Source organism: Mustela lutreola, chromosome 2, assembly GCF_030435805.1.
Source record: "Mustela lutreola isolate mMusLut2 chromosome 2, mMusLut2.pri, whole genome shotgun sequence".
Lineage (NCBI taxonomy): Eukaryota > Metazoa > Chordata > Mammalia > Carnivora > Mustelidae > Mustela > Mustela lutreola.
In genome coordinates this window covers 212,669,650-212,694,355 of record NC_081291.1, presented here as the reverse complement: position 1 = coordinate 212,694,355, position 24,706 = coordinate 212,669,650, and the positions used below count along the sequence as shown (strand labels likewise).

Here is a 24,706-nt window from a genome sequence, read left to right as displayed (position 1 = left end):
TCGGGTCATGATTCTAGAGTCCTGAGATCGAGTCCCACATCGGGCTCCCTGCCACTCCACCGGCGGGGTGTCTGCTTCTCCCTCAGACCCTTCCCCCCTTCATGCTCTCTCATTCTCTCTCAAATAAATAAGTAAAATCTTTTTAAAAAGAAGAAGAAAGTTCCTTTCTTCAAGGTGTCTTTGAGACATCTGCTTGCCACCAAATGGCTTCAAAAGAAGACGTTCCGGTCACCACCTTTCTCCATTATCTGGCTGAGACCCCATATAAAGGAAACAGATGCTTGTTCTAAAGACAGTGCTGGTGACCCTAGGCAGAGGAGTCCAACTCGATGGAGTGAGTGGTTTATAAAAACCGATTCTTTTACCAAACCGACTCTCAGAATTTCATGTCGCTTGGAGAATTTTATCATCAGCATAAATAGTTACAAGTCATTAAAGAGAACCCCGCGGTCTCATCCGGGGTCCCTCCTCTACAAAACATTAGTAACAACAGTACCTCCTTCTCAGGCTGTATGAGGGTCAAATGAACTACGCCACAGAAAGTACTGGATTCTGGGCCTGGTACAGACTCAGTGCCTGATCAACGTGATGGGCTTCATCACTAAACTTTTAAAGACCACAGATACAAAGCTATAATTGTTATACAATTGTATCCTGTTGCCAAATTAATAATGGAAATCTACGTGAAGAGTCATTTCGTCCCAGGAGATTTTATAAAGAAACAAGATCGAGCGTCTTCCTTCCTCTCCTCCAGGCTTTTCATACATGTTTAATATTGGGATAAAGGGAAATCTCATCCCTCTGACATTTCAGAAGTATGTGAGAATACCAAGGGAAAAATGCGGAATGCAGTTTATAAACTTCTGTAATCCCACAGAATTAGTAGGAGTCCCAACACATGTTCAGAATTTCCTGATGTGTCTTTTGAAATATGGTCCAGGGGCTTTCTAACTGTTCCGTGGCAGACATGGAGCCCCCAGGAATCACAAATGGGTTTTTTGCTTAATATTTTTTAAATTTATTTAGTAGAGAGGCAGTAGAGGGGCAGAGGGGGAGGGAGAGAGATTCTCAAGCAGACTCCACGTGGGGTGCAGAGCCCAACACTGAGCAGGGAGCCTGCTTTTCCCTCTGCCTGCTGCTGTCCCCCCCCCCCCTCTCTCTCTAGCTCTGTCTCTCTGTCAAATAAATAAATATTAAAAAATAAAATAAAGCCTTGAAAGTAGAGTGGGAACAGATCTGTCCATTTGGAAAATCTCAAACTTCATGACTGCTCCTTAAAATGGACCATGAAGGAAGCCATTTGTTGTGGATTTTAACACTTTTCCTTCCCTTTTCCTTTTTCCTTTTACATGTACAGGTTAGCTACAAAAAAAAAAAAAAAAAAAAAAAAGCCTGAGATTTTATAACTGAAAAATTTTAGAAGCTAAAGGAAATCTGTCTGGTAAAAGTCAAAAGCCCTAAGCTATCCAAAAGAAGTCATAGGTCTCCTGTTTCTACCGCCTTCTCCTGCCATTTTGAGGGGGTATAAATGGAGAGAAAATGCAATTTCTTCCCCATTGGACCACTAGCAGTAGCTGGTGATATCTGTCAGTATTTACAAAAGAGAGCCTAGGGGCACCTGGGTGGCTCAGTGGGTTAAAGCCTCTCCCTTCAGCTCAGGTCATGATCTCAGGGTCCTGGGATCGAGCCTTGCATCGAGCTCTCTGCTCAACAAGGAGCCTGCTTCCCCCTCTCTCTCTGCCTGCCTCTCTGCCTGCTTGTAATCTCTCTCTGTGTCAAATAAATAAATGAAATCTTAAAAAAAAAAAAAAAAAAAAAAAAAAAAAAACAGAGTCTAAAGCCTAAATGCCTGAGCAGAGCTGGCAACAAGATGGCTCCCATTCAGCCAACTTGTCTACCCAAAGGGGCAACACCAGGGAGAGATTTTTCCCACTAAGTGAAAAGAGATTCAGAGAGACTGGGGTGGTGGTCTGGGTGTGTTGTACACCAGCCTCCAATAGGCACAGGTCTTCACATAAATACTTCACCCCCTCCCACTCTCACCCCCAACCAGGCACTCCCAGGAGAGCAAAGAGCAACTTTGGTTGAAACAATATAGCATTTCCAATGTTTTGGGGATTGGACTCTCAATTTCTATTTTCCTTACTCTTAGAGATTCACCAAAGTTCTCAAAAGGGCTCTGTAATGTTCTGAAAATAAAGTTAATTTTTATTCTTTTCATTTAAAAAGTACATCTGGATTAGTGTTTTTTCTTTTCAATTAGCATATATGCCACTCTGAGGAAAAGTCAATTAACCATAAAAATGGTTCACTACCACAGAATGAACATTTTTGGTTTCATGTCTGACATCTCAAAGTTCACTAGAGATCAAGATATGCCAGTCACCTCGATTAAAGGTAAGACACGGATGATTTGAAAGATACTCATAAATGAAAATGAAGACCACTGAAAATAGTAAACTGACATTGTTAATGCCTGATTCATTAGAGGAGGAGGGTCCTGGGGGCCCAATTAATGGAAAGAGCTCTCCTTCCGAAGACTTCCATGAGTGACAAGCTGGTTTTCTTCTGAAGTCAGTCCCAGAAGTCTTGGAGAAAGGCGCCATCCATCCGTCAAAGCCCAAACCTCTGGGAGGCAGAAGTTTGCTCTTGATTTGAGAAGTGAATTCTTCATTCTGTTGTTTCAGAACGATAAAAAGGATGTTTTATACTAACAGTGTCTGACCCAGAAAGAAAATTGGTTCCATTTTCTCTCTCCTTCTTAAATGGCCTTTTAAATTAAATTCTCTTTGGGTTTTCCATTTCCAACTCTGCCAGCAAAGTCGTGGGCACCAAACAGAAACCCAACCAGTATCTCAGACACAACATCCCAAAGCAGTGGAAAATTAATCTCTTAAAGAAGGTTCTGAAGTTTTTCATTTTCTCCAGGATCAAGAATGATCGTCATCAGGTTTTCATACGTTCAAGCCTCTGCATATGCTGTTCCCTCTGCATATGCTGTTCCCTGTGCCTGGAAATCTTCCTCTCCTCTCCTCCACCTGGCAAACTCCACTTTATGCCTCAGACGCAGATTAAACTCTCCTCTGATGGCTTCTTGAACTCACCCAGCTATGCAGCTGGGCCCCCTGAAAAGCCGGAATTGTTTACAGGTAATGCAAGTAGGCAAGTACGTGTGTTAGTGGCTCCAGGCCACCATGACAAAATACCACAGATGGGGTGGCTCAACCAACAGACATTTTCTCACAGTTCTGGAGCCTGGAGCCAACATGGCGGGGCTGTGGTGGGCTCTCTTCCTGGTGTGCAGATAGTCACCTTCTTGCTTTGTCCTCACTGTCGGAGAGCAAACAAGCTCTCTGGACTCTCCCTTCTAAGGACCCTTATCCCATTATGGGCACTCCACCCTCATGACCTCATAAAGGCTCCACTTTAATTCCTAATTCTGGGGAATTAGGGCTTCAATGTATGGATTTGGGGGGGGGGGGCTACAGTTCAGTCCATAGCAATCCATAAGTGTGTTCGATTGCAAAACAAAACAAAAACCCAAATCCCACACATTCCGTACCACTCCCCTCATCACAGGGTGGAAGCTTCTCTCTCTCCCCTTGATTCCGGGTTGGCCTCGCAGCCTGATTTGCCCACTGGAAGGTTAGTAAATATGACACAGACGCTTCTTGAAAAGCGTTCATGCACTAGGGATTGCCCTCTCTTACTCCCGGGGGAACCTTCCACCATCACGTGAATGAAATTCTGCATATTTTTTGGTCTTCTTTGTTTCTGGTTTTCATATATCCAGTAACTTCTTACTTATGGGTAGCAGCAATGCTTGAGAATTTGGATTTACAATTGAACCACATGGGGCTCTCAGCTGGGTGGCTGATGGGGGCTTCCACTTGGCTGGGTAAGGGATGACCAAGAATTCCGTTGGTCTACTTCATTCGTCTGTTAGTGAGCTTGATTCAGTACAGGAATCACTTCCTACTTCCTGGGAAGGAGAACGGCTCTTGAGATCTGGAGTGGTAAATTTTGACTCATCAGTTTACTTTTGGCCTTTCCTAAGATTTCAGAGCTTAAACAACAGAAATTGATTTTCTTACAGTTCTGAAGGCTTGAAGTCTGAGCCAAAAGAGTCAGCATGGTTGGTATTTTCTGAAGGCCAGGAGGGAGAACCTGTTCCATGCTGCTCCCAGAGCTTCTGGTGGTTTCTGGCAATCTGGTATTTCTCAGCTTGGAGATGCAGCATTATGGCGTCCCTCTGTGACTCTCTTGTGTCCCAATTTCCCCCTTTATAAAAACATCTGTCAGACTGGATTTTATGACCTCATGTTCACTGGGTTACCCTTATAAAGACCTTCTCTCTAAATAGCATCACATTCTGAGACACTGGAGGTTAGGACTCTGTCATATCTTTCGGGAGGAGAACCCAATTCAATCCGTAACACGTTGTTACCCACCTGCTTATAATTTTCCAGTGGCTTCTCACGACCTTTAGGGCAAAACCCCAAACCCCTTCCCACACCTCCCCTCCCCACCCCCACCCAGCCTTGCCACATCCTGTTCCCTGGGCCCTGGGCCCTTCTCCCTGACACCTCCCTCTCCCCAGAGTGCAGTTCTACTCATCCTAAGGATCTGGCTTTGAGGTCTCCCCCCTGGAGGCCACCCCCATCCTTCTTTGCTGTCCACCTGCCTCCTCCTCAGCCGTTCCCACACCCAGCTTATAGCTTGTTTAAAAACCGTCTGTCTCGGGGCGGCTGGGTGGCTCAGTGGGTTAAGCAGCTGCCTTCGGCTCAGGTCATGATCTCAGGGTCCTGGGATCGAGTCCCGCATCGGACTCTCTGCTCAGCAGGGAGCCTGCTTCCCTCTCTCTCTCTCTGCCTGCCTCTCCATCTACTTGTGATTTCTCTCTGTCAAATAAATAAATAAAATCTTAAAAAAAAAAAAAAAAAACCGTCTGTCTGCCCCACCAGAACATAAACCCCACAAGAGGAAGCACAATGTAGTAGAAGTAGAAGCAGTGAAAAGTGACCATTTAAGGCCAACGCTAGTGTCAAGCCAGCTTGGTCAAATCCTGGCTCTATACCCACTATCAGTGCCACTTGCCTGAGAGCCCAATACTCCTTGGGCCTCAGTTTCCTTATCTGTAAAGTGGGATCACAGAGCCCTCCCTTGAAGGGTTGTTGATAAGTTAATGTTGATGAGATAAGTTAATACTTGCAAAGCCCCTGGAGCACTGCCTGTCACTCCGTCTGAGGGACATGAGCGTTAATAATGACCTTTATGGGAGCAGGGACTGACCAAGGCTGTTTGGCTATTTTACTCCCCGTTGTGCACTCAGAATTCGGCACAGTGCCCGGCTCAACCCCTATTTGCCAAATGAACAAATTGCTGGTAAGCTATCTCTGGCTCTCGTGGCTTCTTTTTGTTTTCTAAGCTTTATCAACGGCTTCTAAAAGGGGCCTCACTGATGCTGTGAATTAGGCATGGGTCCTGTGACCTCATCCCCTAGAGAACATTCCAGGGTCAGCTAACCCAGACTTCCCCCAGGGAAACCTCGTTATAAGAATAAAACAGAGTCCTTCTCGGCTGAATAGGGAGAGACTCTCCTACCACAACTCCCCCCTGCAGGGTACTAGCACACGGAGTCCTGGTCTACCTGGGATCCAGAGCTCTATGCCACAATCAACGAAAGACCAAGGTGTATAGGGCGTGTTACTTTCTGTCAAAGACTTCCCCACACATCAATCTCTGACACCAGGACCAAGAATGAGGCCTGATAGGAGCTTTTCAAAAGACCTGAAGCTGCAAATCACCTTTTTGTCGGGGTGCGGGGGAAGCAACCAAGTGGGAGGTGAGTGGAGAAACATCCAGCAGCTCCAGACAGCCCAGTGGTGACAGACGCCGGCGTGGGGGAGGGGAGTGAACATTCCGGGTCACCCCCATCCCTCCCGCAGCTTCCCTTCCACTCTCCCTCCTCTGATGCTGAGTTCCCCATGGAATCACTACTTCTGGCAGACGGAGGGGGACAGGACGGGTGGCAGGAGACCACGCCCCTTTCTTTGAATCATGGGGTCCCAAAAACTGAGAGAGCCCCTGGGGTCCCTAAATGTAGCTTTCTTTCTCAAGTCCAGGGACTTGGCAGGAGGGGCAGGAAAGAAGCCTGAGCTCACGCCTGACCCTCACCTGTGCTGCCTTTTACAGCTGGTGCTTTTCATTGCCCCTTGGATTTCCCCAGACCAGGAGAGACTGCGTCTTCCCGTGCTACAGTCAGCACAAGGGGATGAGAGGTTCCACGCCGGTGAAACGTGCCCAGGAGCTTCCCTGAGGCTCTGACAATCCACAAGGCTCCTTCCCTCTACCAACGCTTCTAGACAGCGAGGAGCTGCCTGCTTTGCGAGTCACGGAGCGGAAAGGTCCCCCTTTGTAGGCTGAGCCCCGTCACCATGACAACTTGTGCTGACACCTATCCTTCCATCCCAGGGACAGCAGGGCTGAGGAGGACACTGTCACCGGCTCTCCGGCTGCCGGCTTCTCATTCCCGTGGCCGTATCCCGCTCACCCACCTGTTACATCACGCCTCGGAACCTCGTGGCCTTTCAGGCTCCCTGTGCTCTACAGCCTTTTTACTTTAATTTTATTTTTTGTGCATCAAGGGTCCCTGGTATAGCTCTCCATTTAGCATAAATGAGTTCCCCGACTGTTAAGGAGAGAAGGTGATTACAGACTCTAACATGTATATTCTTCCCTTAATAAATATCTACATGCACCAGACACGCATGAGAGTTCTTCAGCACTGAAAGCAACAAGAATGGATTTCACCTCAAGGGTTGACTCTGATCCCTTGGCAGTGCTTTCCGACATTGTGCTAAGAAGGATTCTGAGGCCCTTCTGGGCCCAGAATAAAGAGCCTGTGAGTCACCAATGCCGACCAAACAACCCAGGGCACCTCGAGGAGAAGGTTTCCTCTGCCGGGACTTCCTGCCCCCACTCCCACCCATTCCAGTAGCCCCCCCAGGACCCGCTCCCTGGAGTCTGCCTGGTTCAATCCCCAGCTCCACCACTTAGTAGCCCCGTGACCTTAAGAAATTTTATTTTTGGCTCTTGCGATGGGTTTCTTCTTCCATAAAATGGGGATAGTGGAGAGTAACAGCTTCGCTGGGTTCCTGTGAAGATTAAGTGCCATACACCATGCATGGGGCAAAGGTTCCCTTTTCTCCAAACAGGACGAGGGACAGGTAGCGAGAAGGGAGAGAAGTAGGGGAATTCCAGAAATGTGTGGGGTCCACACACTCTGGGTTCAAACAAGCCACCCTCATCGTCAGCTTCCTTAATCAGGAGCCCCCCTCTGTCTGCAGCCCACCTCCCCTCGGTCAGGAACTTGATCCCCACCCCGGAATCCAGGATTCTGCTCGGCTCCCTGTACCATGCACACCTGATGTTGAGGGGCTCACTCGGCGTGGGGACCATGGGGACCATGGGGACCCGGACTCAGCAACTCCACGGCAACCCCTGACTCATCCCTTCGGCGGTGACTGAGTTTGCCCCAGGAGGCCCACGCTGTGCGGGACACTGGCGGAGCGGACCCATCAGGTCCCCGTGCTCACGCAGCATCCTTTCCTGACTGGGGAGACAGACACTAAATGGATTCACAAACCATAATATGCCAGGCTGCCATGCGTGCTAGCGAGGGCTATGCAAGGGTGAGGAGACAGCATCATGGGGGCCTTTCTCACAGGGAACTCAGCGATGCATTCTGCGGGGGAGGAGAGGGGATACTGGATTAAAACCAGAACGTGGGAATGGACAGGCCACCTGAAGATCTGGGAAATGGCATTCCAGACCCGGGGCCTAGCAGGTGCAAAGCCCAGACTTGGGAAAGATGAAACAAAGGCCAACGTGCCTGAGGACTCGTGAGTGGAGGGTTGGGCAGGAGGCCCAGGCGGCTTGCTTTCTGGGACCCCTGGAAAGCCACGAGTTGATTTTAAAGCAAGGAAACCACAGGAGTGACTCCTGAAACCAGAACATGAATTCTGGGAGCTCAGGACCCTGTTTTCTTGTCTCCCCAGCAACAGAATGAATTTTGGCAAAAGCCTCTCCGGTGGTCTGTGCAGAACCAACCAGAAGGCACAGAGGTGGGAAGCCAGGCCCCAGGAACCGCTGGATATCTGTCCCAGAGCAGGTAACACGACACCCTTCTCATGGAAAACTCAGGTTATTTTGTAAGAAAGGGAGATAGGACGCGGCAGGAGGGCACGGTCCATAACTCACATGGACCAGACATCGATTTTGGGGCCGTATTTCTTCCTGGCGAGAAGTTCTGGCGCGGCGTAGGCCGGGCTGCCGCACTGCGTGCTGAACGGGTCGGAGTGGCCCAGGATCCCCGCACAGTTGCTCAAACCAAAGTCTGCAAAGAGGGGAAGACAATCCGAGTTAGAAAACTGTGAAACAGAAGAAGGAAGGAAAAAAAAAAACAAAAACAAAACAAGCAAACAAACAAGGAACAAACAAACAAAAACCCCACAAAGCCAAAAACAACAACAACAACAACAAAGCCAACAACCAGAAGGCAGCAGGAAAGGAAACATTCTCTCGGGCTGACACATCAGTCAGGATCCCAAAGGAACACGGGCAGCTGTAGACCATAACCTCCGAATACGGGTCTCAAGCCTGGAAACATCGGACCTCAGGCCTCACTGTAAGATCCAGCTAGAGCTAAAACGATGTTGCACCAAAACATATTTACACCAAACCTTGCAAATGAGTCATCTAGGAAAAAAAGGGAGGCTTCGCTTTCTAGGACGAAAGGCAAGAAGAGAGGTCGAGCGGAGGCCTCGGAGTCAGCAATCCGGCTTTCCAGGGGCCACGTGTGAAACGCAGACGGGAGATCCGTTTTCTCTGGCTGGGTCAGCGTCACCCCAGGTGACATGCGATCCCCCCACGTAGATTTCACTTTTTTCAGCTCCATGTTTCATGTTATGCAAGTCATTGGAAAATGCTCCTGATGCACGTAGCCCTACGTGGGGATTGGAAGAGGGAAAACCATACCCCCGACGATTTAGACGATGCTGAGTGTTGGCTTGGACGCTCACGCCAGGAGACAGCTCAGCGACCTCCTAGCGTTGCCTTGTTCTCGGATGATGAAGCAAATGGGAAAAGCCAAGAAGAGCCCAATGCCTCCAAAGCTTTTCTTTCGTGTTTACGTTTTTGATCCTCAGGCTACGGCAACTGACAGGTGATCAGCGACGTCAGTGTCTCGTCCTCATCTGACCTCTTTCCTCCATCTTTGCTGGCCCCCAGAATTCAGATCATGGCTTCTCCTTTGAACTTCAACATGAATATTACGGTTCTCGTCCCCCAAACAGGAGACTCTGCGCACAGGGCTCAGTGGCCAGAGACGGGCTCCATGTGTCTTGAACAAAACCCCTGTCTTTTTTTCCTCAACCGGCAGGATTTATACCTGCTTTCACGACTGTGTTTTCTCCTTGACTGACGGGCCACCACCTGCACATGCATGAGTGCTCTAACCTCTCCGGAAGGTTCAGGAACAGAGGAAGACGGGACAGGACGCGAAGGGACTCTCTCAAGTCCACGAAGTGACTCACACCCCGGGTCAAGAGGTCCCACTAGAAATTCTCCCCACAGTCGCTGGCTAAGGCTGTGTCATGAAGGAGCGTTCCTAAAAAGAACCCCCACCAGGCAGAGCGCCGAAAACTCTTCAAGGCTCCAGGCTCGGAGACGGAGAACCAGAACCTACCCCGGGGACTGGCAAACCACCCGGGGATGCTGCTTGTGGACACAGTTAACTCTTCCTTTGTTTCTGGTTTTTATGATTTCATGTTTTCTTCTCATGATTTCCCTTTGCTCCCTACACTCCCCCCACACCTCCACCCTCCCTGCCTCAGTCCATACCAGTAGGTCCCACATAACCTGCCCAAAAAGGCCCCTACAGGAGCCACGGGGCCCCCAGTTCACCATCTCAAGGGAAGATCTCTGTGCCAAAGGATCTGAGGGCGCCTGTTCTCAGACCTCTCGGACCGTGTGGTATCGCCTACACGGGAAAAAAATGGAAAGGTGAATATTTTCATAAGAGGAAAAATCATAGCGTGCTTGAAACGGGATGGTTGCTTAAGTGTTTTAGATCTGCAAATCACCCTAAAGGAATTTTAATAAAACAACAAATGCAGAAAGAACACCATGCAATAAAGATTACATTGTTTGGGGGGCAACATTTTAAGGGAAGTTTCGCAGTCATGTTAGAGGCCCGATCTCCTAGGAGTCCCGTAAAGTTTCTCTCTAGATTTCTGACATTAAATCAAAAGACTCGGTGTCTAATCTCAGCGGGGCGCCATTCCCAGCAAAGGACTGCCTCATTCAGGTCTCTCCCTCCACTGGGGTCTAAGAAGAACAGTAGGACACCAAGAGGGCAGGGCGGGTAAGAGACCAGGTCACCCCCGACCCTCCTACCTACCCCCTTCAGCTCCCCCCTACCCTCTCTCTGCTCCCAGGCAAACTGGAGAACACAGCGCCTTGCCTTGTCACAAGGAGTTTCAAAAAGGTAAATTAGCAGCTGATCTGGTGGAGGGAGGAGAAATCTGCATTTTAAATGACTTAAGGTTGACCTCGCTGGAAGGGTTTCATTTAAAATGTATCCTAGAGAAATAACCGGTCCTTTTCACACCCATAAAGGCAATTATTAAAATGTTATGCACGCGCCTATAATTAGAACAGTGAAACTAGAGAGAGGTCCGCCTCCTGGAGTGTCCCCCAGGTCTGCCCCAATTAGATATGGTAAATAGAGAAGCCCACGAGCCTCAGTGCCTCAGTTTTCCGAGAGCCACAAAGCGAATCTCACAAAAGGTCCCAGGGAACCCTGCTGTGGGACACCAAAGTGAAAAACCGTTCTAAACCATCAAACATCAGACTGCTTTTTCTGAAAGGGGGAAAAAAAAATCTTGATTAAATCAGACCTTACCCCAGTTAGCTCTAGTTTATTTGAAACATGGTGGACCTGGCTTAAGTAAATGCATTTAAATCGAATTATTTCAAAGAAGGCAAACTATTATATGAGGCAATGCAAAGAGCTATAATCCATCTTTGAAAAATAACGAGGTAATGCTTTTGAAGAAAAGGTTCAAAGAGCTTTCGAGTTGCAAAAAGACAGTCACAGAAACATGGGGTCCAAATGGCTTGACCCAGGGGCAAGAAAACGCACATGACCCCGGGTCTTCCCTTCCTCCAGCGCCCACCACTAGCTTCGTGATTGACCCATTGGGGAAAATCGGATACTGGCCAACACAAGGCAATTCCCAGTTGTCCTCTGCTACTGTAACGTCTCCTCGGATTACGGGTGTGCGGTAGGACTTCTGGTTAATCCTGGTCATAAGGGAACTGGGAGCTACATAAAAAACTTCAATAATGGGAAATCCAAAGATCAGAGCCTCCTTGCCAGAAGTCTTGGAAATGGTGATCTCTGACACCACGGACAGAACCCACTTGCGTCCCGGCTTGGATGCCTGTCCATTGGCTGCCATGTTGAGTGGAGATGACTTGAGGCATCCGAATCCAAATCCACCATCCTGCTCTCCTCCAGGGGAACCGTGGGCTCCCACGCACGGAGGGCTTGTCTTCCTCTCACTTGCACGGCTCTGCTCTGAGAGGGTTTGCCAGGCGGCCAACCTGTAAGCTACTTATCCACGCATCTGCCATCTACAGAGATCGGTTCTTCCAGAATCTTCTGAGCACCCTTCTAACCAACAAAAACAGCTGTGCTTTTCAACACCGCTCATTCCACAGTGCATTTCTAGTGTCATACGTGATTGTCCAGGACTATCACTTGGGGAGAAAAGAGAGAGCGAGCCCCCAGGGGAAGGGAGGCAAGAGGGAAGAGAAGAGGCAGCGGGAGTAGCACCAGGGTAGGAGAAAGATACAGCCCCTGGTGACCTGCCTTGGCCTCAGTCTGGATGGTGCACGGGGGACGTGAGCTTAGCCTTTACTATAAAGGACATCCGGCCTTCACGTGGCCTACTTTCTTATGATCTGCTGGAAATCAGAACCAGTAAGACATCCACAGGAATGTCAACGTCTGTCTTGTTTAATGTTTCTGTATTTGGCCCTCGGGACAACTGAAACACGACAGTGAAACAACACAATAAAAAGAAAACTCTTTGAATTCTCCATTATAAAGCATCTGATCTTTAAAATCTTTGGGAGGAAATTAAAAAAAAAAAGGTTCCCTCTGGTTAGTTTTCTAAAAATCGGTATGTTCATTCATTAACACCTGTCGGTGGTGTTTAATCAGCCAGCCAAGGACTCCTGGTTTGGGGAGCCCAAGAATCTAACTGGGTTTCGGAGAGTCTAGTGATGGTGTTTAGTAGTTGCCAAACAAAATTTCCTTCTTGGGGACAAGAGTTAAATTCACACTGTTCTATTGATCCTTCTCTTTTCTCCTAATATAAAGCCTCTTCAAGCCATCGAGATGGAAAAAATGACTTGCACCTGAGGTGGGAAAAACAAAGAAAAGAAAGGAACCAACGATGGGGCTCACATCTGGGTGTAAAAATGACGCCATGAGACTTTGGCCAAGAGCAATCATTCAGGCAAACAAAAACGGAATTCTTCTAGAAAATGAGTCATGGAGTGACCTCACTTATGGGCCCTGAATTATGAACCAATTATAACTCAGTCTATCCTGGAACTTCCTTCTGATTACCTTCCTTCTAAATTCTCCCACTGTGGGGATTTCTCTCTGCACAGCCGCCATTGTACGATGGGCTTGGCTAAAACACAGAACAGTAGTGGGGTTCCCTTTTACTTCAGTGTCCCGATATTCACAGAAAGGGAATTCAGCCATGGCTAAGCTAAGAGTAGGACTTCTGAACACAACTATTTCCCTTTTTTTTTTAAAGATTTTATTTATTTGACAGAGATCACAATTAGGCAGAGAGGCAGGCAGAGAGAGAGAAAGGGAAGCAGAGTCCCTGCTGAGCAGAGAGCCCGATGCGGGGCTCCATCCCAGGACCCGGGGATCATGACCTGAGCCAAAAGCAGAGGCTTTAACCCACTGAGCCACCCAGGCACCCCTCTCATTATTTTTAAGAAGTTTTATGGTTAATCGAAATAAAAATAACCACTGTAAAATTCAGATCCACCTGAGTGTAGGCAAAGCTGAACTCTGGACAAACCGTGGAACACGGAACCAACACTTACTTATAGCTATGAAATTCATTTTGTGGTCACTTTACAGTATTTCTACCTTCCCAATTATGGTTATTATTAAAATTAATTTTACTTTCAAAACTATTATTAAACAATTGGAGGCAAAAGGAGGAGACCTAGAGTATTGTCTGGGATGAGAAACGGACTATGAATCATTTTCAAAGTCAATAATCCAGCAATACATAACAGAGAATTGACAACACAACACTTAAAGGATAATCTTGCTTAAAAAATAAAAACAGAAAAGTCATACCAATCAGCTTGATATTATTGTCTTCATCTAGTAGCAAATTCTCTATCTTCAAGTCCCTGAAATAAACAAAACCACAGAGCATTTCAGATAAGGCATTTGAAAACGTGGAGTAACATTTTGCTTCTGAAGGCAAAGGAACTGTTTGAGAGCCCCTTTGAACCAGCCCAAAAAGCCTGCTGCCAAAACTCACACGATCGACAAGTAAATATTTATAAGTATGATACAATTAATGGCTGCAGACTGAAAAAGCCAAAGGATTTCAGAAAAGGAGAGAGCCCTGAGGGCAGAACACATCCTGAGAAGTATCTGGAAGGAGTGGGAACAAAGCTGAAACTTGGAATTTAAATAAACGGGGCTGGGAGAGACTGGAAGAACATTCTGCAACAGGCACTGCCTGTAACAGGTGGGGACATACCAGTGTGGCCACGGGTTGGTGAGCTGGTGAGAGACACCAGCCGTGGGAAGGAACAGACTCGAGGAAGCATCCAAAAAAACAAATTGAAAGATGACAAAATTTATCCGTTCTTCGAACTCCATCCATGGAGCTCAAGTGTTATCTACAAATTGGCAGGCGATCATCTACTTAAGCAAGCAGACATCATGGCAGGCAGAAAAATGGACACCAAAGATGTTGGCTCCTAACGCCTGGTGCTACACCTGAGTGGATGTTACCGTTACCTACCCAAAAGGAATGAAGTTTGCAGATGGGGTGAAGATTGTTAAATAATCTGTGGGTGATTCTGACTGATCACGGACACTGGGGGACCTCGAAGAGTGGATGGGAGAAATGTATTCAGGCTCAGGCTGATCAGGCTCAGGGATCTGTGGGAGCTGAATGTAAGCTCCTAGCCAGCAGGAAATATGGCAGCCTTGCTCACCACTGCACCCCAGTACCTTTGCATGTCCCAGGCACTCAGTCAATACAAATGAATCTACTTTACCGAAGAGATTGTTTAGGATTTCGGAAGAAAAAAATGTGAGCGGAAGTATATATTTGGTCATCACCACCATCTAAGTTGATTACAGTATAAGCATCTTTAAGCTGTCAACTCAGACACACCATGAGTATTAGATATATAAGAACATCTTTCTCTTACAAACACACACACACACACACCCCATGTTCTCTTCCATGGTTTTGAAACACACAGCATTCTTGGTCCAGTTTTTCTCTTTTTCCCACTTTTGAGCAGAGGCATAGGCAAAAGAAATCCTTTTTTCCTCCTATCTCTACTGTAAGGAATAGAATAGTGTAATCATAAGGAAACCTGGCAACGGACAACACTACATCAAAGTCTTGGGACAAAAGGGAGCAGGACTTTTCATAAATAAACAGGAGAGCAGTGTCCCATATGTCATGAGGATAGTTGTTCACAGCTTGGTCCCAGCCAGGCCAGCTCTAGCCAGGAGCTAGAAATCTGGATTTTATCCCAGTTTTTAAATGTTGGCAACAAATTCACATTCACAACAGTAACAACCATGCTGCATGGGCCAGCCTTGCAGACAAGACATGGCCTGCAAACTACCAGTTTTCAACCTCAGTACGTGGGGAGGGGAAGCTGAGTCTTGAAAGGACATGAAATTGCCCAGGGAGAGAATGGGGGGGGAGGGGGGGCGTCAGGAACCCTGCTGTCACGGGAGCGAGGAAGGGAAGCACTGGGAAGCATTTCAAGATGGGAAGAAGTCAAGTGCAGAAAAAGGTGAGCTCTAAAAAGCGTCCAATGTCTTTCAAAATTGGAAATGTGGCTGGTAGCCTTAGGGCTGGACACTTGGATGAGAAGGATGGTCTGAGTTGAAACTTGCAGCTAGGGAATATGGTTATCTTCCAATCTGCATACAGCCACCCACCTGGGGAGGCGGTGGGGGTGGGGGGAGAACTGGATCCTTCCACTTGGATCCAGTTGAAACAGTACACACATTATCTAAACACGATGTCAGCCTTTAAAAGGTATCATGTGGGGCGCCTGGGTGGCTCAGTGGGTTAAAGCCTCTGCCTTCGGATCAGGTCATGATCCCAGGGTCCTGGGCTTGGGAAGCCTGCTTCCGTTCCCCTCTCTCTCCCTGCCTCTCTGCCTACTTGTGATCTCTGTCAAATAAATAAATCTTAAAAAAAAAAATAAAATAAAAGGTATCATGCATGTCCAAACGCAGGGTAACCCCCAATATACAATAATCTCCCCCTCGTTTTTCCAATGGGAAGACTCTGTCCCCCAGTAAAGGGTTTTTGGAAAACACAATTATGTAATTTTTTTAATGCAATGGAATTATCAAATGACTATCTACAAAGCTGCACTATTGGCTTTAAGTGCATATACCCTAATATTAACTTTAGAAATATTGTTCCCACACCCTTACAGTTCATGAAACAGTTTCACTGAAACACATCACAGCCAGGACCAGGATGAGAGTCTTCGTGCCGTATTACCAGAGTGGCACGGTCTTAAAGTTGACTGGATGTTTGTCACAAAGCACTTTTTGAATCGCTTGCTGGTAATCTTACTGCAAACCATTTAAATAATAAGCGCCCATTTAAAATCTCTATAAATTAACCACTCAGTGAATTGTTCTTAGAGTTGTCTCCCAAACCCTCACAATGGTGAGGTCCAATCGTGAGACGTTATCATTAAAGCCCTGTAAAATGTCCTGGCCTCCCTTTCTCTCTGTTTCCTTGGGAGATTTCTAGAGCTCCCTAAGTCATAAATGAGTCCAGGTGAATGTGGCTTTTCCAGTAGTACTTGGTTGTTGAAAATGAGGCACTTCCTCTTTTTGGAGGAGAACCAGGACACGATCTAATTCGACCTTATATTCAAGCATATACGGTAATTCCAAAAAAAAACTGCCCTCGCACACACAACAGTGGGCCAGCAATAGCCCAAACTGTGATCCTGTGAAAACTGATTATAAAGCAGCAGTGCTATTTAAATCTAAAGGAAGGCCACAGTTTGTTTCTACAGAAATTCAACCTCCTTCCCTGGAAAGAATGGAAGCCACACTAAGGTATTGAAGGAGAAGTTTGGTTCAGAACATCCACTACGGAGAAAAACAATTTAAAGAGGTGAGGCAGAGAAAGCAATTGCTGTGCATTATAAAGCGAAGCTGGATAATTCTGGAACCACAAAAGCCTAGAGAACAACCACAATGATTAGAAGAATGATATAAATGGGAGACTAAAAATAAGAAAAAAATGCAAAAAAAAAAAAAAGGCCCACTTTTGAAATCAGGAAAATGTCATAAAAGCAGGGGAGGAAGTATAAAATGTAATGATTAGGCAAAATGAAAAAAATGAAATCGGTTTTCATTTTCACCCACTGCATCCCAGAATAACCTACTTCAACCCCTGGGGCGAACGCTCAGAGCAAACATGTTCACCGGCTGTTGGCCCCTGTATCACCCTTTTGTCAATGTGTCTAGAAGATTTCAGCAATCACCAATCTAACTGCCTAAAGATTCCATGACTCGTTAAAGGCGAGCTCCATTAGTCTCTGTCCAGCAGATGAGTGAACCTAATCCATCCAAATGAAAGGAACATTCGACCGCTTTTGGCTTCATCTATTTCTACCTCCCACCTTGTCTTTCGAAAGATCTAGAAGGAGGGGGTGACTATTTTCCTTCTGACTATTAGGGGAAAAAAGCATTAAAATCATATTTTTAAAAGTACTTTTTGCCTAGTTATTAGCTCAAAGAGTCAAAAATGTGTGGACATAAATGTTCCTAGCAAAGCAGCTTTATTCATAATTACCAAAACTTGGAAGCAACCAAGCTGTCCAGTGGGTAAATGGATGAACAGACTGTGGTCCACCCAGACAAAGGAAAGAAATGAGCTATCAGGTCAGGAAAAGCCAAGGAGGAAGCCCAGTGCGTGTTTCTGAGTGGAAGGCGCCAGTCTGAAAAGGCTTCACACTGTGAGATTCTAACCATGGATCCTTGGAAAAGGCAAACCTATGGAGACAGTAACAAGATCCCCAATTGCCTGGAGGAGGAGAAGGTGGAACAGATGAAGTAGGTTTTTTTTATAGGTGGTGAAATTATTCTTTAGGATACTGACATCATGCATTTGTCAAAATCCACAGAATTATACACCACAGAGAGAGCCCTAAACCACGGGCTTTAGTTACTAATGATGTATCAGCACCGGTTCATGAATTCTAACAAAAGGACTGCACTATTACAAGATATTAACAGGAAAAACAATGTGGAAGTGGGGTGGGAAAGCAAGTGCAAACTCGATGCTTTCAGCACATTTTTCTGTAACCCTAAAACTGCTCTACAAAAATAAAGTCTCTTAATTCTTTAAAAAGTACCTTTTGGGTATTTTTCCCCTTTCCCTAGGAGTTCAGTGCTAGGAACGTTATGGCCACAGTCACAAGTGCCTCACCCAGGATGTTCACGGCAGTGTTGAGGATTCTTACCCCCTGAAATTAATAATGAGTCCCATTCAGCACAGTGGGCCACTCAGACCCTCTGCCCAGCTCATTGACAATGACCAAAGGAGCCACAAAATGTTCCCAAGAGGCCACAAAACGAAGAGACACCTCTTTGAATAATAAAAGAGGGATGAATCTATTCATAAGGTTTTAGTGTTAGCTATTACTAGGTAGCTTTAAAAGAAAAGACTGGTAGGCCTCTGTTATCCAGAAATCCTCCCGTGAATCACGTGAAAAGCATGGTGCTAACGCTAGCTCCACCCCCAAGAACAAAATATTTGGCTCTCTTGAGTGTCAGATTTGACACGGGGGAAGGAAGGTTCCGGACAGCTGACTGGTTCACACTTGATGGTGGAGGCAATGCTCAATTTCACAGTAATGCTCCTCGATCATATTAATCACTTTATGGAGAGGAGAGAGAAGTAGGTCGCTCTTCCCACGGTCCAGCAGGGTGAGGAGTTTCTCCTCGTGGTAGGCAAACTGGAAATTCGGAGTAAACTTGTAACTCGGGGAAAAAAAGGGAAGGAAAGAAGAAGGCCCCACGGATGGGGGGAAATAGCTTTTTCCTTGGCCAAAGGAGCTTCAAAGAGGGGTCAAGACAAGCAAGAAAGAGGGCGGGGCGTGCCCCAATATAAGGGGGCACCAGAGGATCGGTTTACCTAGACAGTGCTGGGCGGAAGGATGCATGTATCTTGGGAATTTACTAAGGGAAGTTACCATGTGTCTTGGGAACAAAGGAGGGAGCCCAGCCCAGAAAAGGCCTCCCGGGGTACAGGCACGGACCCTCCTCTGGAAGCTGGGCCATTCTGGGAGACATGCCCAAGGGTTTCTCATCACAGTGCTCTGCAGACCCGACCGTGGGTCAGGGGTGTACCATGCTTCAGGAAGGGGGAGACTGGGGAGACTGAGAGGGCCCAGGGAGAGCCCTAATCACCAGCCCTTTGTTCTAGTTTATTTCAAAAGAACAAGCTCCAACAGGACTAACAATTAAAGGTTCACCCACAGGCTACGAAGCACGCTCCCCTGCACCTACTCGTTCACCCACACTCTACTGGCATTTCTTAACCGATGGCAATTTCTGAGGTCTGGAGGCTAGCCACCAAGAACTCCAGTCACAGCCCTCCCAGACAGAGGGGCGTGTGTTGACCCCCGTTGCCATAACAAACACACAGGGCTCCAGTGCTCCGCGGGTGAGGGGAGGGGAAGGGCTGCTGGGCCCCTTCAGACCAGAGGCAGCCAGGAGCAGTGCCGGGGAGGTGTGGCGGGGAAGCGTGTGTGTGTGTGTGAGTTGTGTGTGGATGTGTACATGTGTGTGCATGCGTGTGTATGTGGGTGGGCTGGCATGTGTGTGTGTGCACAGGCATGTGTGTATATGGGTGGGCGTGGGTATGCACATGTGCACACGTGGGTGTGCATGTGTATGTGGATGGGCTGTGTGTGAGTGTGCATAAGTGCATGAGTGCACGTGTGCATGCATGCATGGGTACGTGGGTGGGCGCATGAGTGTGCATGAGTGCACAAGTCCACGTGTGCATATGTGGGTGGGCGCGTGAGTGTCCATGTTTGCACGAGTGCATGTGTGCATGTGTATGTGGGTGGGCGTGTGAGTGTGCATGTGTGCATGCATGCAAGTGTGTGTGGGTGGGCGCGTGAGTGTGCATGAGTGCACAAGTACGTGTGCATGTGGGTGGGCGTGTGACTATGCATGAGTCCGTGTGCACACGCACACTTGTGTGTGTGCACATGGGCGAGCATGTGTGTGTGTGCACACCTGAGCACACACGCAGGCACACACACTCAGAACACTGGGATGGGAGTAGAGGAAGAGGCTCTCCTGGGCTTCCCCAGGCCCCACCCAGCCCCGCAGGGAAGATCGAAGGTCGGGCCCCTGACAACCCTCCAGCCTAGATGGAGGGACCCCCGAATGGGGCCACTCGTGTGGAAGCCGAAGATGAGAGTGAAGAACCAGGCGCCAAGTGCAGCCAGGGTTCAAGGCCGCGAAAGCAGGTGGCCGTGTGGCCTAAGCTGCGGAGGAGACGGGAAGACCCAGGGCAGACGCATTGAGTGTTCTCGGGGCGAGACCCCGCAGCGGGGGACAAGGAGAGACAGGCCCTCTGACCCACTGCCCTGCGGTTCTGGGCAAGTCATTTAAATGGGAAGTGCCGACTCTGGTCTAAAAGACGGCGTCCCGACCGTGACGGCCTGGCAGGTCGTGAGCAGGAGTCCATGCGTGAATGTGTCCAAGCGTCAGGTGGCCCCTCGGAGGCCAACTGGGAGGCCGGCCAGCCGCCAGCAGGAAGAGACGAGAGGCTGAAGCAGAGGGTAGTGCACTGGGGGGGCCCAGCAGAGACTCGGGAGGGTGATTAATTGGGTGATAAGCAAACAGCATTAGGGGCCGTTAGCCCTCCAATGAAAGGTCAGGGAGCAGGAGCCCAGGGGGTGGCCAGAGCAAACACAGACAGGGTTAGGTCTAGAGGAGAGCTCTGTGCCTGTGGAGATGGATTTTAGCAATAAGCTAAGAATAAAGTATCCAAGAAAAGCACACAACTCCCCAAGGCCATCAGCATTTTGCAGGAAACAGGAGAGGTGGTGTGTTTGGTTTTTTGGGGTTTTTTTTTGGGGGGGGGTTAGGTTTGTCTTCAAAAGCACTGTATTAAAAGCAAATGACTTTTTAATCACTGGTTTACTTACAATATGGGCATTTTGATACAACACAAGAATAATTTGTTAAGCATGTACCTGATTCATTTATTCAGAATGAAACCTTTTATTGAGTTCCTACAGTGCTCCAGAAATGAACTGTTTATAAAATCAAAGATCCGTTTAGTCACTAAAAAGATGCGACTCTACAGATTGTGACCTGAAAAATAAACAAACTGGTACTAAGTCCATGAGGAAACTCCCTTGAAACTCCAGGGACAGTATGGAATATTCCAGAATGACCATGGACCTGGCTACCAGAAAACTTCCATCCCCAGGGCCAACTCTGACACTAGCTGTGCTCATTCAACTTCCCCTTCGTGCCTTCAACAGAGTCTTGCTGCGTGCCTGCCGGGCTCGAGGCTGAGCTTGCTTGTGGCCTGTGCAGAAAACAGATATCAAAAAAGTCAGTCATTGTTCGAGAAAAGTGTTTGGAAAGCAAAGTGGAAATGCAGCGTGCGTCTATGACCAGGGCGGCCAAGCCCGGAGAGCCGCCTGGAGGAGGTGAGCTTAGGGCAAGGACCTGAAGGATGAGCGGGACGAGTGCGAGCCCAGGACATCGGGGAGGCTAAGCGCTCAGTTTCCCAGGCACAGAATGAACGACGTTGGCTTGGGAGCAAGGAGAGCATGTGCTCGGTTCCTACCGTCTCAGTTTTGACACGATACCTGAACTGACTCTCAGTCCTCAAAACTGCCATGTGAAGTAGATAATCCATTATCCCCACTGTGGAGGGAGGCATGAAAACCCGAGTGATTTGCCCCAATGTGGCTTGTACGTGGCACAACCAGCAGATAAGGGCGGACGGTCTAGCTTCCGAATCAACACCCCTGACCGCAGGACACCCCACTCCGCAAAGCTGCTGCGTTAGAGCTCTGTGAAGTCTCATAGTTCCGATCATATTTTTAAAACCCAAAACCTTTGATATATATCACCAGTGCCTCTGGATAGGTGCTCTCTCTCTCTCAGTAGAAGGCCCTGGGAACCCAAACAGTTCCTAATCTCCTCCGCCTTCCCCTACACCTCCCCTCTCCAAGAAAACCTAAGGGTTAAAAGTCTCAAGACCTTTCCAGTGCTTCTTGTCAGGCCCAAGAGAACAAAGAAGCGTCCCTCTCTTCCCCTGCATTTCTCTTGAGCACAGAGGGCCCTTTCCCAATACTGATGAATGAGTAAGGTCATGGCCTTAGGAGCGGCAGCCCTGACATCCGTCCAAACACGGGCTCTCACTCCCTTTGATCATGTGTCTCTCTGTCCTGGTCCCGCGGGGCCCCACGGCTTGTCTCTTCCTGCTTAGGGAGGGCGGTATTGTGTGACCCTGTTATGTTTTGTCTGTACAGTTTGATTGGATTTTGTTATTTTGAATGAGCAGATGAATCTCAAATTAGCCTCTCGGTATAATGACACTTTTCACTGATGGATGTTAAGCATCAACGCTCCATCGACAACAGGCAAATCATCAGGTTTTGGCATCATGCTAGGTAAGCACGTTTGAGGGAAAGAGAAAAGAAAAAGCAAAAACTCTTAAACGTGGAGTATCTCAGGCAATCCTAACACGGGGTAATGAAGAAACGGGACCATACACTTCTTTTGCAAAAGGTCACCGTCGCAGCCCTCTTACAGCAAAAGTCACAAAGGTATTGGTGGGTCCAGTTTACAAACAAATTTCTCTGCCAGCTCAGGGAATCTGCTAGATAGAGCTCTGGTTTCTTTTTTCCTTTTTCCACTTAGAATATTTACATGATTTTTCGAGATCTGCTTCTTTTAAATGATCTTTTAGTAGTTCTGAGTAGATAATTAAATATTTAGATCCCATGTCACAGGAAACGAGGGCTTTGCCAAGCATTAAGCTGATGAGAACCCAAGGATACAGTATCAGCCTAATCAGGAATTGCGCATTTAGAGCACACTCTCTGACCCCGTAACTGTAACCATAACCGTAACCAAAAGCCCTTCCAATCACCGCATATGCACAGCCACCAAAATTCATCCCGAATCTTTTGGGCTGATCAAATCTATTTGTTCTGAAATCTGCCCACCAGCGACTCCGGGCCACCCCCAAAATACTGCAGTCTCTTACTCGTTTGCAAAATCTACTTTCAAAATAATTATGAAATTCATTCCATCTCTGCAGCACAGAGGAGAGAAATTCCCACCAAGCAGAGGGGCTACGGGGGACAGCACACCAGCAGCAAGCTGGGTCCAGGATGCTAAGAGCCCGCGGTATAAAATCCGGGAAAGCCACGATATTCAGCTGAAGTCACCCATTCTCACGCGAGGTCTCCACCACCTAACCCCCAACAACGTCTGTGCGCACCGGCGCTCTTTACCGTGATTTCTAGAAAGAAACAGGAAGAACTCCTCCAAAACAACATCCAGCTTTCCAAAGCCTCCCGAACTTTAAAAGATCTGAGCCTCTGCCCTTCCAGGCTGACGGATCTCTTTCCAAGGAGCAAGGAAGAAGTAGAACACCAGAGATCAGAGGAAGAAAACCGCCCGTCTTTGCTATCAAAACATTATTAAATTCATTCCTTTGACATTCTGGCAGTAATTGCACTGGGAGAGATTGGAATTTGTTAAAATAACTTGAAAAGGGGTGTTGAGAGTTTTCGGTTCGAGAGGCCGGGGAGTCATGCACAGCCCTCCCCGGCTTTCCCTTGTGCATCCTCGGAGGCCTGTGACGCCGGGCCCTCCTCTGGGGTCTGACAGCACGAAGCCCTTGTCACAACACCACCCCGAGCATTCCCCCGCCCCCGCATCCAGGTTCTGCTGTGGCCAGCAGAGCCCGTTATCCCGGCTGATCCATTCCCGAGGCTTCTGTGCCTTTGTCATCGCCATAAACAGAGCGCGAACCAGGCACACTGGCCGCTGTCATTCTCCTAATCATGGCAGAGTGGTGACAGGGCAGGCTTCACACCGGTATTGTGGGAGAGAGCCAAAAATAGTGTTATTCACTTAAAATTTCTGAATGTTCCCTTCCTTGTGGATCTCAACTCCAAGAGTTCGAATGAACTGTGATTTCACGACGACACGGGTGACTAAAAATATGTTCACAGAGAGAGTCTCTCACCTCGGGGAGGGAATGATCCACTTACAGGGTGCCTGGCCAGGGCCGGCCCCGGAGCAGCCCTGAGCCAGGGGACCTCCCCCTTCGGTGTCCCAAGGCTTCACCCAATGGGACAGAGCATCCGAGCCCGTTGAGTGGGGAAAGCCCTCTTCACCTGGAAAGCCTACAGGTTCTGTCAACGAAAGGCCTAGAGCTGCCCTCTGCACCCATCAGAATATGAGTGGTTTTCAAACCCAGAGCATGCACCATGAGAAGCTGAATTTTTAAAAATATGTGTCTGGTCTAAAAGTCAAACACAGAGCAGCCATGTGACCTAACAGGTCCTCTCCTAAAGGCAGAATTTTGCAGAAGGGAAAACACATGCTCATGCTGTAACCTGTATACGAAGGTTCAAAGCAGCATCGTTCACAGAAGCCAAAAGGTGTGAACAGCCCAAAAGTCCACCAGCTGATGAACAGATACACAAACGGAGTCTCTCCGTACAATGGACTAGTATGCAGCCATAAAAAGGAGTGATAATCAATGAAACAGGACCCTTAATTTTTCTCAACAGCCCAGAGTGATTACTGATCCTAACTTCAAGAACGAAGAACTACGCACTTATTGGTGAAGTCCACGTTTCCTTGGGAGGAAAAGATGGCCACTTTAAAAAAAAATTTTTTTTTCTCACTTCCTTTTAATACAGAACTAAAAATGGCAACATTGCCAAAAATGCTATTTCCTTTCCCTTCTCCTTGTGGAGCTTCTCCTCAGGAGGGAGCAGATCATTTCAAGAAAAAGTTTGATTTTCGTAAGCATTCGCAAGGTGGGTCTGGCTTATGGGAAAACCCCTCCCTTGCAAGTGCAAGGTCACAATTTACATGCTGATTCAGTTCAGCTGAATAACACATCTATGGAGTGACTACCACAGGTAAAGCAAATATAATGAAAGCATCATCCTTAGCACGAGCCGAAAAACCATCTCATGCCATCGTAACACTGATTCTTCTTTCAGACTCCCAACCAACTGGACTCATTACTATTTGCAAGTCAGAAGAGCAGCCAACACTCAACGTGGC

General features: G+C 47.7%; 1 protein-coding gene across 1 annotated transcript in view; it reads right to left on the bottom strand.

Moving 5' to 3' along the window:
* The window catches only part of HUNK (hormonally up-regulated Neu-associated kinase), a 98,600-nt gene that overhangs the window by 34,208 nt on the left and 39,686 nt on the right, over positions 1 to 24,706 (bottom strand). Inside the window, exons 3-4 of the mRNA XM_059164583.1 lie at positions 13,463 to 13,518; positions 8,263 to 8,398 (exon numbers count right to left, since the gene is read on the bottom strand). Coding sequence (XP_059020566.1) covers positions 8,263 to 8,398; positions 13,463 to 13,518 — 192 coding nt within the window. The remainder of the gene's footprint in view (positions 1 to 8,262; positions 8,399 to 13,462; positions 13,519 to 24,706) is intronic.